This window comes from Canis lupus, chromosome 10 (genome assembly GCF_003254725.2).
Source record: "Canis lupus dingo isolate Sandy chromosome 10, ASM325472v2, whole genome shotgun sequence".
Classification (NCBI taxonomy): domain Eukaryota; kingdom Metazoa; phylum Chordata; class Mammalia; order Carnivora; family Canidae; genus Canis; species Canis lupus.
In genome coordinates this window covers 52,406,803-52,425,393 of record NC_064252.1, presented here as the reverse complement: position 1 = coordinate 52,425,393, position 18,591 = coordinate 52,406,803, and the positions used below count along the sequence as shown (strand labels likewise).

The window sequence follows — 18,591 nt, the reverse complement described above, 5'->3', positions numbered from 1 at the left end:
ATTCAATTTAAATATCCACCAGAGTAGTGAAACATTAGGCTAAATCCTGCTATACAAGGAAGCACCGTTGCTTGAGAGAATATTTTTCAAAATTGTGTTTGGATATATGGCCAGATAAACTCTTGCTGTTTAGAAACAAAGTTTCAATCACAATTTTAAAGTAAATTATGAATTTCTCTGTGGATATCAAATTCATAGTGGACATCCTTTTGCATGGTGGAAGTTTGTTCTTTTCCTCAACAAAGCAGGTCTGTCCTGATAGAGTTTTCTTGTAGGTGTTTTTCATCAGACTGTTCTTAGTAGAGATATAACCTTACACACTAAGTTTACCTCTCCTCTCATCATATCTTTTCGCCACCCAGATATGCATTTGTGCTGTATTTTAAAAAGTGATAGCAAGTAAATATGCAAATTCCAACAGTAAAGTTGGGGGGGTGGTGCCTGTAAGTAAGTAAGAAGGAACAAAAATACACCAGTTTCTCTACTTTCTCACCCACCAAATGGTGTCTCTCTTAATAACTCTGGCTGTCCAATAAGTTAAATGAGTTGGTTTAATTTCTTGCTATACACATTCTTTCTCCCCCATCCTGATTACATTTTTGTATCCTATAACATGTTGGTGTTTTCCCATAGAGCATGATGAATTAAGTTTCAGTGCCTTTATTTCTTGAATTCTGTCCACATCATTTTTTTTTTTTTTACCCTAAAGCGAAGGAAAACCTAGGTATTTTTAGTAGACATTTTGAACAAGATGCTTGCCATGTGAATGTACAGGCCTCTGAATTAGGGAAGAACAGCATTGCACTTTGACCTGTGAGAGGTTAAATACATAGTTAGGGACATTTATCTAAATGGACAGTTATGCAAAGCTAATGCTTTTGCTTGATTACTATTCTGTCTCTTTCAGCAGGTTGTCTCTTTTCTGAAAAAGGTTATAAACATCAGGGAAAGTATACTGAAGAATAGAATTGATTAATGTGACATATTTGAGTTTCTTTCTACCACTCTCCCAACAGTGTGTCATAGAGAGGCAGTTCCAAACACAGTGAATTAAATTTAAATTACACAGCTTTGGCTAGAAGATTGTTCAGTTAATTCAGCCTCTGAAATGAAATTTGATTTTTTTTTCCTACACTTGAGCTACTTCCTGATTTTTTGTAGAGTGATGATTTCTGTCAAGGCATCTATTGATTTGAGATCTCTTATTCAGAAGACTATTGCTGGTTTTCCATTTCTGAGAGAAGAAATATGGAAAACAAGAACATATATTCATTATATCAGGAAAAGCACATTAAAAACTAAAATATGGTTTTACAGTAGGGTCATATTTGTACAGTGATTTTTTTTCTACTGTAGGAGGGCTATAGAAGGTACTATTTATTTTATGACCTTTTTTTGTTATTTTAGGTACTGTGTTTCGCGAAAGATAACACTGAGAACATTCTCACACTTTCTGTGTGCTGTGGAAATGTAGAAAATAGTCAACTTTTTGTAAAAATATTTTATTTATTTATTCACAAGAGGCACAGATAGAGAGAAAGGCAGAGACACAGGCAAAGGAAGAAACAGGCTCCATGCAGGGAGCCTGACGTGGGACTCCATCCCGGGTCTCCAGGATCACGCCTTGGGCTGAAGGTGGCACTAAACCACTGAGCCACCTGGGCTGCCCAATAGGTCAACTTTTAAAATAAAATTTAACTTGTGTGCCCTAAATAATTTAGTCTTCATGAAACACTATCCACTGAGTCACACACATTTTTTTTTGCCCATGAGTTTATTTTAAGAAGCAGCCTTCATTATTTATATTTGATGTTTGATTTCTAATTCAGAATGTAAACCTAGGCAGTAAAAGGTGGAAGCTTAGTTCAACAAAGTACCAATGTATCTATTGTATTTTAATATAAGTATTAATATGAGATCTGAAAAGTTGAGAATAATTCTCCTGTACAACTTCTGGTTCAATATCTAAAATCATATTATCTATAAATATAGTGCAAAAAAGATTAAATCGGTGCTACATTGCTTGAAATAGTAACAGTAATGTTGATAATATCACAACCTTTGTAAGCGTTTACAACGTGGTCCTATGTTAGGTAGTTTTTCTGACTAATCCTTACAAGAGGACTATTATGCCCTCTTTTGCTATATTTTCTCAGATGAGAAAAATGAGGCTCAGAACCAGTTTGACACTTTTAAAGTAGAGTTTCACAACTTCCACACTATCGACATTGTGGCTCAAAACATCCTTTGTTGTGGAAAGGCTGTCATGTGCATTTTAGGATGTTTGCTTCCCTCATCTCTGCTCATTAGATTCTGAATAGTAGCAGACAGCCCCCCACCAGCCCCCAGTCCAGCTGAACCTAAAATGACTCCAGACATTGCCAAATGCCCGTCCAGTCTCAGGTGAAGGAAGAGAAAGGGGGCAGCATCACTGCTGGGATGAGAGGCACAGGATAAAGGAATTTATTCCCATCCTCCTCCTCCCCCTGTCAAGTACAGAACAACAACCCTATACTGATTTTATCAATATAGTTACAATTCCTCAAGGGAAATGGGAAATTTCTCTTGTAACCTTGAAGGTAACTTCAAAGAGTATCTACTGTGGTTGAGAAAGAAGTAGCTTTCCACTTGAAGTTGGCTCTTTAAAAAGCTGATAATCTGTCTGAAGTGAATTGGAACAATTGACCTGCAAGACCTCATAATCCAATAACTTGCTATTATCAAGTCAGTTTGGATGTTATCCTGCAAAATGTGCTGGTGCCAAAAGGAGGATGGGTTTTGCCTTTTAAAGCTCACTTTAATGAAAGATACCTGCGTGACCATAACACCAATTGCTGGTAGTTATCACTGACATGAACAGTTACGATTCCAGGAAAACTGATAACTTAGAACTTCCTCTTTTAAAATAACAGCAGCAAAATAAACCAATCCAGTCGCCCAACTATCTCTCAGGGGAATTAAGAGCAAAATAACATGAAACCATGTCAAAATGCTATTTAAATGCTTGTGTTTATCTAGAGTTACATCATGAAATGTTAGCATCTGAACAAATTATTTTTCAGTAAAGACCCTGACCTTGAAAGAATTTTAAGCCAAGTTTTCGTCACAAAAGTGTATTACCCTTCATCATCATTTTTCAAAATGACATCATTTTCCTAACATTTATTTGTTTATACTTTACTCCCTCACTATACTAAGTACTCCTGTAATGAAAGTAAGTCATACCATGTTTCTTTTTTTCTTTAATATAGGATCCATATTATTATAATTCTGTTTTTAAATAAGGACTTCATCAGTGTTGTGGTCCTGAGTATCATCTAAACAACTATAATCCGCTTAATCCTTAGCCAATGTAATGAGATGTTTTCTGTCTTATACATTGAATTCTTTGTTACTTCAGCGTTAGCCAAATATGATGTAAACCTTCACAATTTCTATGCGATACCTATGCTGAGTTTACTGCTCCTTGTAAGTGGCAATAAAGAACAACCTTCGGTGCTTGTAAATGTGTTGATTATGTGGCTTACTGCTAGGATTTACACACTCTCCTTGTTATTACCGTGATGGTTATCTTTTTTGCTGTAAGTGCAATGAAGCAACTAGAACGTCACAGAGAAAACTGTCACCTCTATCCTTTTTTGCCATAAAATATCCTCCCCCCATACGCTTTTCATTTATTACAAAACCTTAATGATGAAAGGACGATGGTGAAACGATACCTGCTACCTGAATATCGCAAAAATAAGAATCAGGTGTGAAAGCTACACATACAATTCCTCAAATGGACTATGTTTGCTTCCCTTTAATGCGTCGGTGAAATATATCCTCTACTTAATCTGTGTTTCCTAATAATGACAAGCTATATCTCAAAGATTCATCAAATTCTATCTGGTCATGAATATAAAAGGTTATAGCTGTTCTGCTTTTAGGAAGCCAAGTACAAGGACTGCATAAAGCCTACTGATGCATACTTTGTAGCCCTCCAGGGTTGTAATAAATTTCAAATCATCTGCTTGTGCCAGGTTGTCTTAAACCTCTGTATGCCACTGTGTGCAGCTTCTCTGTGCGGGGGAATGGATGGTTATCTACAAGTTGGCTACCACCGTTTCCGTGTCCTTACGCAAAATAAGGTGTAATCAGGTTTTCACAAATATGCAAATACGTCCATGAGAGATCCAAAGTAGGCCGAAAAATGTAGGCTCTGAGTCCTCAGGGAGGGAAATACTGAATTTGGTTTCTCAACCTATCAGGAAAACACGAACGAGGTTTCATTTGTCATTGGGATAAAGATACGAATATCTGTTAGGTCCCTTTCAATTAATCTGCTCTATGTGATTCTTTTACAGACCACAGATGACATCCTTGTGGCCTCAGCAGAATGTCCCAGCGATGACGAGGACATTGACCCCTGTGAGCCGAGCTCAGGTGGGTTAGGTTAGTCGACTTTTTTTCTTACTTTTTTTGCTTTACTCTAATAAGTCTTTGTTGCATGCTATAGTCCTTAGAAGAGCCTTTTGCATTTATGTCGTAGAAGTCCCCCCCCCCCACCATTAAACAGTCCCTCATTGTGAGTTATGGGGTTTTGCTTTTTATGTGGATAAATTTCCCCACATTTATTGAAAAACAAATTTGAAAACCAAAACCCACCAAGATTATATATTTCAGAAAAAGCAGTGGGGGACAGCACACAAGGCTGCTACCTTACCGTTCACATTCCATTAACTCACAGTGTAATTTTTGTATATAACGGTATAATGAGCTTTCCCTTGGGTCACCTATAGTAAAATTGTAAAGCTTAAAAATTGCAGTGCATTGTGGAAAATTATTTGACCTTTCTACTGACAAAAAGTCCCCACCACTCACTCTGCCAGCAAATTATCTTAAGTGATAAATTTCTGAATTTCAAAAGTAAGAGTATTATGGCAGCAGTAAAACAAACCATAGGTAGAATCCTTGATATATTTAATAGAGAAATATAGGAGTCTTGCCGTGTCTCCCTAAAATTTAAGCTGATGCATTTTAACTATAGTTGGTGCATAATTTCTCCTCCTTCTTTGTGATATGGTGTGCCTAACACAAAAATACGGTTTCCAAAGCAGCCCTGTACCACTAAGTGGTGGCTATAACTCTGAAAATGAATGAATCATAGGCTGGGTTTGCTTCCAGATATTCGTAATATTGAATGTCAGGGTCATTTCTTTTAGTTTCCTCTGTAAAGCAGTGCTTCTTCAAAGTCAGTAATTTTCTTGTGTAGGTGAACAAGGTGAGTGAGATTGAAGAGAGGCTAACCACTGTCAGCTAGCTCGTGACCTCTGTAGCGTCAGGTGGAATCTCAGAAGAACATCATGTCACCATAAAATAGCTACCTCATATTCTTCTGGAGAATATCACTTTAAAGTAAATCTATTCATTCTGATATTTGGATTTACAAAAATGGTTCAGGATGCATATCTTGTGTCTCCTTTTGAATATCATGACCCATTGATTGTAGCCACATACTCTAAGCACTTGGAGCAGCTACCAGGTGCCACAAGGAGCAGGGACTCACAGTCACATCTCAGCAGGAGGAGTTAAGGAGATACAGACAGGTCATGTTTTCGTCCTCCTTCCTCTGGCCCCCACCCCACCCATCAAAATTCTCAGCCTCCAGAATGTGTTTAAAACCTTGATGATCCTCCATTCCATTTCTCCAGTTTACTGGGCTCTGCAACAGTTCTTTTTAGATTGTCTGGACAGATAGGGTCACTTCATGACACCATTCTGGGCCCTTTTGCTAGGTTCCTACCTGTTTTGTTTTGTTTTGTTTTGTTTTGTTTTGTTTTAAACTGGTATTCTCATTCTTTTTGTGTTAGTCAAAAAAAAAAAAAAAAGTGATTTCTTTTTTTTTTTTTTTTGCATTACATCAACCCCGCTTCTTTGCCTTCCCTTTCCCTACATTTTTGTTCTTTATTTCTCTTACTTCCACATGCCCGATCATGACATTCTTTTTTATATCTGATTTTCTCTGAGATCCTCCAGCATTGATTGTTCATAAAACAAAATCTGGTGTTAAATTGTACATTGGGGTGTGTGTGTGTGTGTGTGTGTGTGTGTGTGTGTGTGTTTATTTTTGATTTTGTTTTCCCAATTAACATTTTCTTGAGAGAATGTTGATTTTTGCAGTATTTCTCACTATATTAACATAGTGCAGAAAATGGTATAGATTCTTACTAATTACAGTACTCATTGTACTTGGTTTTCTTCTGGCCTGAATCTTTCTTTTGCTGACTGACTGTAGATCATCATCCTCTTTATATATGGAATCCTCACCCTGAGTACCTAGCAAATTCAGTGTGAGAACTCTTATTGCACTTAAAATTGTTGCTTTTTTTTTCCCTCTTGAGCACAGCTAAATGATCCAATTCTTATAGCCACTGCTTAACCATTCTTCAGTGACTATCTTACTGGGTCACCTGGGTGGCTCAGTGGTTAAGCATCTGCCTTTGGCTCAGGTCGTGATCTCAGGGTCCTGAGATCGAGTCCCATATTGGGCTCCGTGCAGGGAGTCTGCTTTTCCATTTGTCTATGTCTCTACCTCTCTGTGTCTCTTGCGAATAAATAAATAATAAATATGTTAAATTACTGTGTCTCTCTTTCTCTGGGAACACCAGCCCTAAGAACAGGATGGGATGGGGAGAGAGAATAGGGGGAGAAGAGAAGAAGAGAGATAACTTTTTGGTCATCCCCTCTCCTTTTACTCACCTGACTTATGTCTGTTTTGTGACATATTATAGCATGATGGAAAGTGAGGAGCAGTTTAATAGCCATACTCTAAACAATGTTTCTGTTCCATTTTCTTCCCCATACTTGTCACTATCAGAAAGAATCTTTTTTGCTTACCTGTTTGTTACTTGTTCATTAATGCACAGTTTGCATCCGCCCAAGAATGTAAGCTCTGTGAAGCAGGAACCTTGTTTGTCTTGCCCCCTGCATGGATTTGTTTTGTGAACTTTAATTTTCTCCCACTACATCACAGCCCATTGTCTAATGTACAAGGCACAGCAGCTACTGACTATGTGTGATGACAGCACCTTCCATACTCTTGCACCAAGTCTACTGGAACTTTCCATCCTCTCCGTTGGTCCTTCTTTCCACAGTCCATAGTTTTCAGTTCATCAAGTCTTAAAGCTTAAGCTTCAAATTCAGTTGCTTCAATGTCATCTATCGCTGTAGGCACTTGTGATCTTACCTCTCCTTGGTAGTGTCTTGATGATGTAGTTCATGAATGCTTTCTCTTTCTACATTACACTTTGTAAGTGAGAGCTCTTTTCTACATTGGCTTTTTCTGTCTAATTCCCTATGATTTTTTCATACCTATCTTTAATAATGCATGCAATGTTGCTCTTTTGGCAGACTTGGCTCTGTGTGACAGCTTCTTATAAAATCCTTAGTGTATATGTTTTTTTTTTTCTATTTTCCAACCACCTTTTTAAATAGCAGTGTTTGTTTTTTTTTTTTTAATCATGTTCTAATCCAATATTATTTCATTATAGGATGCCCCTCCTGCACATCTTTGTTTCTCAATGTACTGATGTAGTGGTTTTCTTAAATATATTTTTCTTCCTTGCTTTTCATCTTGAATACAAACATAAAATAACATGGACAAAAATTATAGTTGCTGCTGTGATTAGACTTTATTGTTAGATATAACTTGATGGAAATCATGTCAGATATCAGCAGGTCATATTTTGGGAAACTGATTTTTATAGGAATGTAATATACTGAGTTAAATATTCAGAAATAGATCTATCTGCCATGTACTTTTCCTATTCCTTAAACGAGTAAGTTTTTTTAAAAGATTTATTTATTTGAGAGAGTGGGGAGGAAGGGCAGAGGGAGAAAATCTTCAAGCAGACACCCTGTTGAATCCAGAACCCACTGCCAGGCTTGACCTCAGGACCCTGCTGAGCCACCTAGGGACCCCAACAAAAGAAGACATTTTTGTAAAAAGATGCATAATTACTTTTACAGGTGGGTTGCCCAAATCTTCTCTGTATTTCACACTGTCTTTCAGGATCCCTGAATATTTACATATGAAAGCTCTCTAATCACCCTAATGAACCCTCTCTTGAAAAAAAGTGGTTTCTTATGTGAAAATGGGTTGTGCTCATTTCCGTGCCTTCCTAAGGCTATTAATGAAACAGGAAAAATCTGGCTGAACACAAGTAAACTATACCTTTTATCAAGTATTTGATGAATTTGAATTACTCCGTGGCTCCACTCAAAACTCTTAAAGAAGAGGGAAGTTGTATATTTGGTGGACTGTCAATTCCACCATTGATTAAGTAGTATTGAGTCCTACTTTACCACCCACTGCTGTTAACCACTGGGAATAGAAATAGAAAATTTGCACCTTCATTTTCATTGTACAGAAAGCCATCTTTCATTCTATGTCACATGCTTTTTCAGTTATTTTTCATGATTGCCAGGTTCTTCATCTTTGACATTAAAATACTTATTTTTCATGGTGTTGCAAGAATTAAAGCAAATATATTTAAGGCACCAACTGCAATCCCTGGCATGAAATAGAGAATAAATGGTTGCTTTTCATTTTCCCAGTTCAGTTATATAAAAAAAAATATTCAAGCTATTTTTTCCCTTTTACGTAATGCTGTTACTTTTCCTGGCTGAAAATTGGTGGGCAACTAATGAAACCACTCAGGCCTCCTGATGGGAAGTGTGCATGTTGAAACTGGATCAGGAGTCACCCCCTGGGTGAGAACACATGGAACTCAATTATACTTGATTCCAGTCACACTGTCCTGCATGGCTAGCATTGGGTGACAACTTCACATTGGTATAAAATTTAGTGTTTTAGAATATAAGAGTGTGGCTATACAACTTAGGAGGTCTAATTGAACCCCAACTTTTAGAATAAGCAAATAGGTCACATTGCCTTAAAATGCTGGGTTTCAGCTGCCTGGACATGTGACAAGTGTATGACCTTTTCTTCACACTTCTCAAAAGGACTTGCAATTTATGTGCTTTTTCCTCAGCCTAGAGATATGGTTGTTAGATTAAATGAATTAATATATTTGAAGCATGTTGTAGAACAGTGTCTTGGTCATAATACATGCAATATGAGTGTGTACTGTTATTAGAGTTTGTATTATGTAAATATGCATATTTTCTAAAATGTCTTTTTTTTTTTCACATAAAGAGAAGGCTTTGTAAGACTGAGTTCTTTGAAATCTTATGTTTTTGATTCACTTAGTAAGCTGACAAAATGGCAGCCTTGCAAACCACTTACGTTCCAAAATGGCCCTTAATTCTGTCTATACATTTTAGTTTTGAGGCCCTCTTCTAAACAGACCCTTTTCTCAAAACTCCTGAAGAAATTAGAAGAGGTGACATCTAAGATTATATCTAAGACTTAAGACTATAAATGAAGATAATGATCCTCTTTGGCATAGGAGCTTCCTGATGAATAACTTTATACTGTCATTTGTTACAGAGGAAACAGAGCCAGCTTCCTGTTTCCTGGGAGCACACTTAGGAAGGACAATTTTCTCTTAAATTTCTAATGCTTAGAATGATTTGTCTATGCTCTTTATGTTTGTAAATGGGGACTGAGGAGGTAGCTAATAGGATATTGGGCCACGTTCAACTCAAACTTTTTTCAAATGAGAAAAAGAAAAATTTACTAATAAAAATCTGAGTAGTTATAGAGGAAAAGGATCATCGTTTCTATGGCAGTTTCTTAAACATTAGCTGAACTAATGGGGATGAGGTGATCAGTACAGTTCCTCAAAGAATACCTGTGATTGCCCATCAGTTATATCACATTGCCCCACATTGATTGGGGTTCAGGTTACATGAATAATGATAGATAACAGTAATAACTGGTTTTTAGTGAAGATTTATTCTGTGTTCATCATTGTCCTTCGTACTTCATTATATGTCATTATTTTGCAAAACTGTGGAGTATTTTCATAGCTAGGGAGATTCGGAGAGATTAAGTTCCTTTTTGTAATATGAGAGAGCTAGTAAGCTCTCTAATTTAGAAAAGGTGGGCTTTTAATTTCTTGGAATGCAGAAGATTGTTCTAGAATTCAGGCACCTCACAAATATAGGATTAATTTTTTAAATGTTCATTTAAATAATTCCATGGCTGGCATAAATTTAAATTTGATGGTAAAAGGTCCTTTACATGTATTACCATTCATTAGGCTAAATTTGCTGCAATTACCATGCAATTTTGAGTGGTTTTCCAGTGTGCTATTTTGAGAAAAGATCAAAGGATTTCTATTGAAGTGATCCCATTAACCACATTAGGAATAAAGATATGTATACTGTACAAGGTGCATCTTTTCATTAAATAAGTAATCACAATCATTTAAAGGAATATGTCACTTATTAGATCATATTTTTAGAGCCTGATTAGAAGATAATTTTGTGCTACATTTAAATTTTGTGTATGTATTATGAAATTATTCAAAAGCAAGTTTAATTAGCCATAATAGCCAATACATTGCTGTTAAAATGGAAATTTTGAGCTGTAGGCAGAAAAACAGCATTAATTAGGAAACATCATTTTTGGAGACATTTAGAGTGTCTCCTGAGCATCAGGCCACAGTGAGTACCAATCATATAGAGTCAGGGCCCAGGTAATCCTAAAGGGGCAGAGCGAGCGCCTGGATTTGGGGCACTGATGGGCCAGTAGATTTTTAGTGTGTGACTTTCTGGTGTAGGAACCATTTTTTTTCCCATGTAAATTTAATTTTCCAGAAAAATAGAATAAAACTGAATGCTGTGTGGTTAAAGAAGAAGAAAGTCATTAGACATCATTTGCACTCGCTTTTCCCCTGTTTTTCTGAGAGCAGCAATGTCCAAACAAAAATTACATTGGGGAGAGTTACACAGGCAAGGAAAGTTCATTCAATATTATTGTAACACATGGAGGCCAGAACTCATCCTGAGCTCACCTCAAACTCAACTCAACTGAAAAAAAAGAAGACTGGAAAGTTGTTAAGAGCTTCCATAGAGGGATCATAGACCACATGTGGTTTGCTAATTGGCTTCACCCAAAGGAAAAGTAAACCTTTCCTTCAAATATCTTCATGACTGGAAGTAGTGTTACAACTAGGCTTCTATCTTCCCAGAGAAATTGGAAGATGGGAAGCTATCACTCTTGAAGGTTATATTTCAAAGGGACAGCTCTTAGGTTCTTGAGGAATAGAATCCTGGGTAGTAACACTAGCAAGAGGCTTTTTTAAATATTTACATATCAAAGGGGCAGAGAAGAAATTTGAAATTACAAGTTTTCTAAAGTATATGCGCCAAAGAAAGGGAGGCCAGAGGCCTAGAAGCAGAAAGAAGCCGGTCTAAAGTTTGGTCAAGCTGTGGGGAATATTAAGGTCTTGGTAGTGAAGATGATTCTCTGTTTCAAGGCAACCAATTCCATTCACCAAAATTAGTTCCTACCAGGAAATCAGTAGGAAAAAATAAATAAATAAACAAAAGGTGGTTTTTGTTTTCAGAACACAATTTTTATTCAGTGTGAACTAGTTTGACCTTTCTATGATTTTGGATTTATTTTATTTTATTTATTTGAGTGAGAGAGAGGGAGAGAGAGCACAAGCAGTGGGAGGGGCAGAGAGAGAGGGAGAAGCAGGTTCCCTGCTGAGCAGGGAACTGCTCGCTCAATCCCAGGACCCTGGGATCAGGGCAGACACTTAACCTACTGAGCCACCTACGCACCACTGGAATTTTTTTTTTAACAATAAAATAGAATGGATTATTGCCACATGTTACAAAAGCTCTTAAGAGCTTTTTGTAAGAATCGTGATAAGCAACAAGGAACAAATATTAGTTCTGGCTGTAACTTTGGAGTCAGATAGAACTAGTTTGAGTAGCAGCTTTTCCCCATCTTGAGAAAGTTACTTAGTCCCTTCTAGGCAAAATTTCCTAGTCTGTAAAATGGAGAAAATAGAATTGTTACAAGATTGAAAGAAGATGATGCATACATAGTAATTAGCAGCGTGCCTGGCACATACTGAGGGTATAACAAATAATTATAATAAACCCACTGGTGAGTGGAGGACCTGTTGCTACTAACATTGTTTTCATGCCAGTAGATGCATAATTCTGTCTTCTGGTAGGGCCCTCATAAGGCATACAGATTTGATCTGAGTAAAAGGTGAGCCACAGTCCTTATTGATGTTGGAGAGAGTAGGCTCTATTCCAACATCTTTACTAACACATGGTTTGCTGCTTATAATTATTACTTAAGAAATGAGTGAGTTTGCTATGATAGATTAAGCATTTACTTGAAAGTCTGCAAAAAAGTACATGGCTGCTAACACAGAACCTTCCTATATTAGTAACAGAGAAATCCAATAATGAGTACACAATAAATTTTTACTCAATCTACATGTATCTAACCTTAAAATATTAATAACCTTTCATATCACATGTCCTTATTAGAAAATGCTAAAATACCATAAGGCCTCTGTTGTCATTTTAAAATTATTCATGAACCCTGAAGGAAGAAATGTGGTAAACGTTCAGCAAAATATAGGGTAAATCTATCTCTTATGGAAATAGGAAATCCAGGAAGAATGAAACCAGGTCTTCTTGTGATTTATATCAAATACCTGTTTTGGTAATGGAATTGTTTTCCTGTGCTGTTTTCTTGGTATTTTATTAATGATATCAGAGGTAACCTAGCACATTCTGAACACTGCACTTACAGGGCATGCTGGTTCCATGAAGAGCCATATGCTTTCTCTGTTGGTTCCTGCGCTCCAAAGAGCAGCAAATGCTACATTAGACTTTAGTCTGCAAGTCTCATCTCCGGTCATCAGACTTGTTGATTCAGTCACTGTCATCTTTATTAAACTCCTTACCCAATCTCAGTGTTATCAGAATCCTGGCATTGGTAATAAAATAAGAAAGACAAGAAGACTTTATTAATTTTCTAGATTAAAAAAAAAAAAGATGTATCAAAGATGCCAATACAGAGCCAGCAAAGAAAGAAAACTAGCAGAAAGAAAAGTACCAATGCTGTCACATCTACAAGGATGCAAAAATCTTCCATTTCCTTGAGCAGACTTCCGGAAGTTAGAGTGAGTTTAGCCACTTGCTGGGTAATCGTATGATCGAAAGCAAAGCATTGAACCTCTGTGTACTTGACTTTTTGCATCTGCAAAATGGCTTGAATAATGTTAAATACTCATGACATTGTTGTGCTGATAAAAGCCAAAATGCATGTAGAGCACTTAGCATTCAGTCTGCCACATAGAACCTTTGATAATATAAATTAACTTTTATCAGTAATACTGGCAATTTAACTGAGGAGTAAACCATATTACAAATGGAAATAAACCTATATCCCCTGGCAAGAAGGAGAAACATTAGTAATTGGCACTTTAACACCTAAAAAGTTTTTAAAAGTGTTTCTGAGTTCTATTAGCATAAAACTTTTCTCAGTAGCCACTATGAAACTAGTAAGACAAAAGTAGTGCTTCCGTTGGGATAAATTTAGGTTGTGAGGATGGGAAGAGGGCACATATCAACTGCTATTCTTATTTTTTTTTTTATTCTTATTTTTTGAGGAAAAAAATGTGGGTCTCTGCCCTGCTGAGCTCTTGTGAGAAGGAATGATTAGCTTTCCTGCCTGCTCTTCCTCCCAAGACATTCAGGTCGTTGGGGCCACATGACATAACCAGACAGAGCGCCACACGCCCAGCCCACCCCCCTTGATGGACGGCCTCCTTTCCATATTTCCCAGCTCCAGGCTTGACATGTTTTCCTTTGATGAGATCAGTGGAGAACCTGGCTAATCTCTCACACTTTCGCCAAAAAGAATGTGAACTTTTTCCAACAAAAGAAAATTGAGACAGCAATAGCTTTCTGATGGGAATATAAAGATGATCACCCCAAGTGAGTAGACCCAGTGTTAAATCAGGAAAATTACATACTGCCCTATTTAACCCAGGATGATCTGGACTTCTACAGATGGTGTGCAGGAACCCTGGTGGAGGAGCACCTAACACCCAGCACACAGCTCTACAGTAGAGATGACACTCTGTGTTTCATTCAGAGTACACCACAGAATTCCAGAGCAGGGAAGGAAGGAGGAGCAAAGAATTGACCTAACAATTTTAGAAAGAAACATAAAACCTCATCAGAAGAGCCTCGCTGTCAGTGACTACTAAAGTGTGGCCTTAGGTGATTGATGTAATGATACATACAAATATAAAATATCATAATGAAATTCTGAAAGAGGGAGAAATTTAATGCACCCCAACCGTGGGAGCCAGAGAGCACTGATCTGTAAAGACAGAATTTTTCGCAGATAAACAGAAACAGGTTCCACATGCAGCATGACAATTAATGGCCTGAATCAATATGCCCTGTGAATCAAGTGATCTTTTTGTCACTTGAATTCCCAGGGATTCCATTCATGTTAGGCAAGTCCCTGAGTACAGTGACCCCCGAGAATAAAATGTCCTAGGTGTTCACCATCACAGCTGATTGACACATGGCATGCAGTACATAGTGCAGAAGTGTCTAATTGTTGGGACAGCTGCTGATTCCATACTTTTAGTGTGGAAGACACAGGGAAAATGATCAGATCAGACTATCATTGTTTTTATATAGCACTTTATCCTTCCCTGAGTGCTTTCACGTTTATTATTTGACCCAATCTGATTTTCCTGCTGACCCTGGGAGGTAAATAATGGATCACCATTATGTTTGTGATGGAAAAAAAATGTTATCAGGGGATCATAAATTGTTACAGCTAGGTGCAGTGTTGGGATTAGAACCCAGTGTCCAATATTCTTTTTACCACTCTGCATTGCTTCTCTAAGATTCTGTGGGAATGCAAATTCCTTTTATCGGAATTGACAGATAAATGGCAGCAGGTGCAGCAGAGTCGAGTTGGAAGGGTTAGAGCTCAATAGCTGTGTAGAAAAGAAGCCTAACATATCCAGTTCTATAGGAAAGGATGACATTGAAAATACTAACAAATTTTCTGTGGTCATAAATGCAGACACATTGAATGTATAAAACTGAAATAGCTATAGAAATACTTGGGTTGGAATTTTGTCTGTGCTACTCGTGAGGCCTAAATGACATATCCCCTTTGAGAGTCAGTTTCCTCTCCTATACAGTAGTAATAACACCTGTACCACAGAGTTGTTAGGAGGCATAAATTAGACAATGTGTGTAAAGTGTACAGCACAGAGCCTACCGTGTACCAATAATTCAGTAAAAATAACAGTTGTTAGTGAATAAAATAAGAAATTTAAGCCTCACAGTGAGTGAGAAGGCATAGCAGCCGCATTGAATAGCAGTTGACAATTAAGTCATGTGAAAATATATCTACCAAAGGTCAATCTATGCAATATTTGGTAGGAAATTAAGAAAGCGGGTTTTTGATAACACAATATACTTAAGTAAGCTAACACCAGGGTATAATCTGGAGCTCTTCAAAGACCCTGTCTTTGAGTGTAATTTGTAAAAAACCTACCAAAAACTAAAAAAACATGACAAGCAACTTCTATCAGAAAACCAGAAGGAAGGCTACAGTATTCACATACACACACATTCCTCACTACTTTACTTATACTTTAAAAAAAAAAAAAAAAAAAACAGATTTTATTTAAGTATTCATGAGAGAGACAGAAAGAGAGAGAGGCAGAGACACAGGCAGAGGGAGGAGCAGGCTCCATCCAGGGAGCCCGATGTGGGATTCGATCCCAGGACTCCAGGATCAGGCCCTGGGCTGAAGGCAGGCACTAAACCACTGAACCATCCAGGGATCCCATTTACTTATACTCTTGATGCCATTTTTGTCTTCCTATAAACCAGATTCCCCCTAAATTCATAGTTCCAGACTTGAAGATTCTTTGGAATGAATCCTCTAGGTTTTTGTAAAGATTGGTTGTTCGACTTTCTGCGTGTAAAAACGTGAAATGCATCTTAAGAAAAGGGATTTCTGGGTGTGTGTATTCCTAGATGTTTTAGTCAATGAGCTGCCAGAAAAAGAAGCTATTTTGCTATTGAAGAGTATAGTTGAGTAAAAATCAGTAATGGAGAGTATAATCTACATTTCAAAATATAGCTCTTGTTGCATTTTCTGAAGTTTAATACATTTTGATGAAAAACACAGACTCTTTAGGCTCCCTAGCTTTGAAGCTGATTTTCTTAATTATTGCCTATATGGCTTTTCTTTCGCTTAATAATTATAGAATGTTTGACCTGACTGATGAGGCTCTTTTCAACTTCCTTTTCAATAGTAACAGTCTTGAAAAGTACCCTAGAAACTTCTGCAACTATTCTGCTTATTTTGAGAAAAGAGCTCCAAATTAGCTCTCAACTATTTGTAGTGAGATGGGTGTCAGATGATGTTGATGTAAATAAGGCACCCAAATGAACCAAACTGGAGATTGCTAACTTGGTTGACTTAAAATAACTTAGTGACTTAGTCATTGGAATTAAGTGGCTTATTACTTGGAGGCGTAAAGAAAATAAATGCAGATATGATACTTACATTGATATAATATTATCCAACTTTGCCTAAGCATAGGAGAAGGTTTCATTAAATAAATATCATATTTCCTTCTTTTACTGAAGATATCATAGGGGCTGGGAGTTAGGGAAGTATCGAGGGAATGATCTTTATGATGTCACTGCCAGTGTTTTGCCCACTTGTGTATTACCGTTACTTACAACTTTGAAATCAAAGGTCTCTCACGTTTTCTTAATGTGATCTCGGGTCTCCAGGATCCGGCCCTGGGCTGAAGGCGGTGCTAAACCTCTGAGCCACCTAGGCTGCCCTAATTAGATTTTTCTACTTTATTTTATTTTCCCCCTTTTTTCTCACCTCTATACCTTAACCAGTTGTAATGACATGAACCTTTCATATATCTTTCACCAGGTTCCTATTAAAAGTATACAAATATAAGGTTGCTTTTCTTTCTTGCCTTATAGAAGTAGGCGCATGCTATATGAATTAAACTATTAGCTTTTCTCCTTTACTAATATATTAGGAGTATCTTTCAGGTCAACAAATTTGACTCTAACTCCTATTTTCAACTTTATTAAAATTCTAGATTATGAGTATGCCATAATTTATTCAACCATAGCCTTGTAGTCAAGCTCTTAAGTGTTTACACTTTTCTCTTTTCTTCTCATAACATTATAGCGAACATCCTGTACTTATTATATATTTATGTGCTGGTATATTTAATGATATAGAATATATTCCACAAACTAAGGTTTGATTAAAAGATTTGTTTTTAACTTTTATCATTGTGAATTTCAAGCATATAATAAGTTACAGGGAATTGTTTAATGAACTCACATGTACCCATCATCCACCTGTAATTTAATATTTTTAAAATTTTATTTTATTTTATTTATTTATTTATTTTTTGGTATTTTTAAAATTTTAATAGATATTATTAGATTGCTTACTAAAAAGTGACTAAAGAATTTGTATTCACTAGCAAATTTCCCAAATAAATATATTTACCACATTATCACTATTTCTTTCTTTATTCCTCTAAGTTTATTGAAAAAAAAAAACCTCCTTATTTTGTTTTGACTTCCATTCTAATGAAACAAGCGCCCTGTCCTACACTTAATTTTCATTTAGATCATCTGTTCATCACTTGCCTATGTGTAATTTTGTCCATTCTTCTATGGATTATTATTTTTTTCATATCATTTGATACATGCTCTTTGTATTTTAGAGGCATTAACTGTTGGTCTGCCATATTGCTACAAATATGTTTCTTTTCATTTTTACTTGCATTTTCACTTTGTTAGTGACACCTTTTTCCCCATAAAATGGTTACTATTTATAAAGTACAATATGCTGATCTCATCATGTATGGTTTCATTGCATGGCCTATGACATATATGTTAATTTTTATATCCACCTTCAAATTTCTTTTTTTTTTTTTTAAATTCTTCTTTTTTTTTTTTTAATTTTTTTATTTATTTATGATAGTCACAGAGAGAGAGAGAGGCAGAGACACAGGCAGAGGGAGAAGCAGGCTCCATGCACCAGGAGCCCGATGTGGGATTCGATCCCGGTCTCCAGGATCACGCCCTGAGCCAAAGGCAGGCGCCAAACCGCTGCGCCACCCAGGGATCCCTCACCTTCAAATTTCTTGTCAATCTCCCCCAGCAATCACTATGCTACAATCGCTGTTTTTCTGAATTTCTAAAAAATAAGCTCTTTCTTTCCACGAGGTCGTTCCTCCTTATTCCTTCTGACTAGAAGACTCTAGTCTTCCCACCCTTCACTTGACAGTCTCCAGTCCTTTTCCATGTCTCAGCATAAATGTCACGAAGTCAGGTCTTTCTGACTCCCCCGTCTAAATCAGAAACTCCTGCTCTACTCCTGCGTGGTAGCTAACCATTTTCTTTCATCACACATGGTCCAGCTATCACTTTGAGTTTAAGTTAAGTTAAACTTAAGTTGAGGTCCATGAAGGCAATGTGAAGTGTCTATGGTTATCCACTCTATCCCCAGGACCTAGTACAGTCCTTGGAACATAACTCTAGTTCACTATATTTTAGTTGACAGAAGGA

The 18,591-nt window shown here is 36.9% G+C and overlaps 1 protein-coding gene across 28 annotated transcripts in view; it reads left to right on the top strand.

Annotated features, from left to right (window-relative positions):
• Positions 1-18,591, top strand: part of NRXN1 (neurexin 1) — a 1,115,712-nt gene that overhangs the window by 1,085,685 nt on the left and 11,436 nt on the right. For 18 of the 28 annotated variants that reach the window (XM_049115890.1, XM_049115886.1, XM_049115884.1 and 15 more), the window contains one exon: positions 4,347-4,434. In XM_049115890.1, the coding sequence (XP_048971847.1) occupies positions 4,347-4,434 (88 nt within the window). The remainder of the gene's footprint in view (positions 1-4,346; positions 4,435-18,591) is intronic. The other 10 variants (XM_049115892.1, XM_049115882.1, XM_049115889.1 and 7 more) reach the window with 1 other exon arrangement.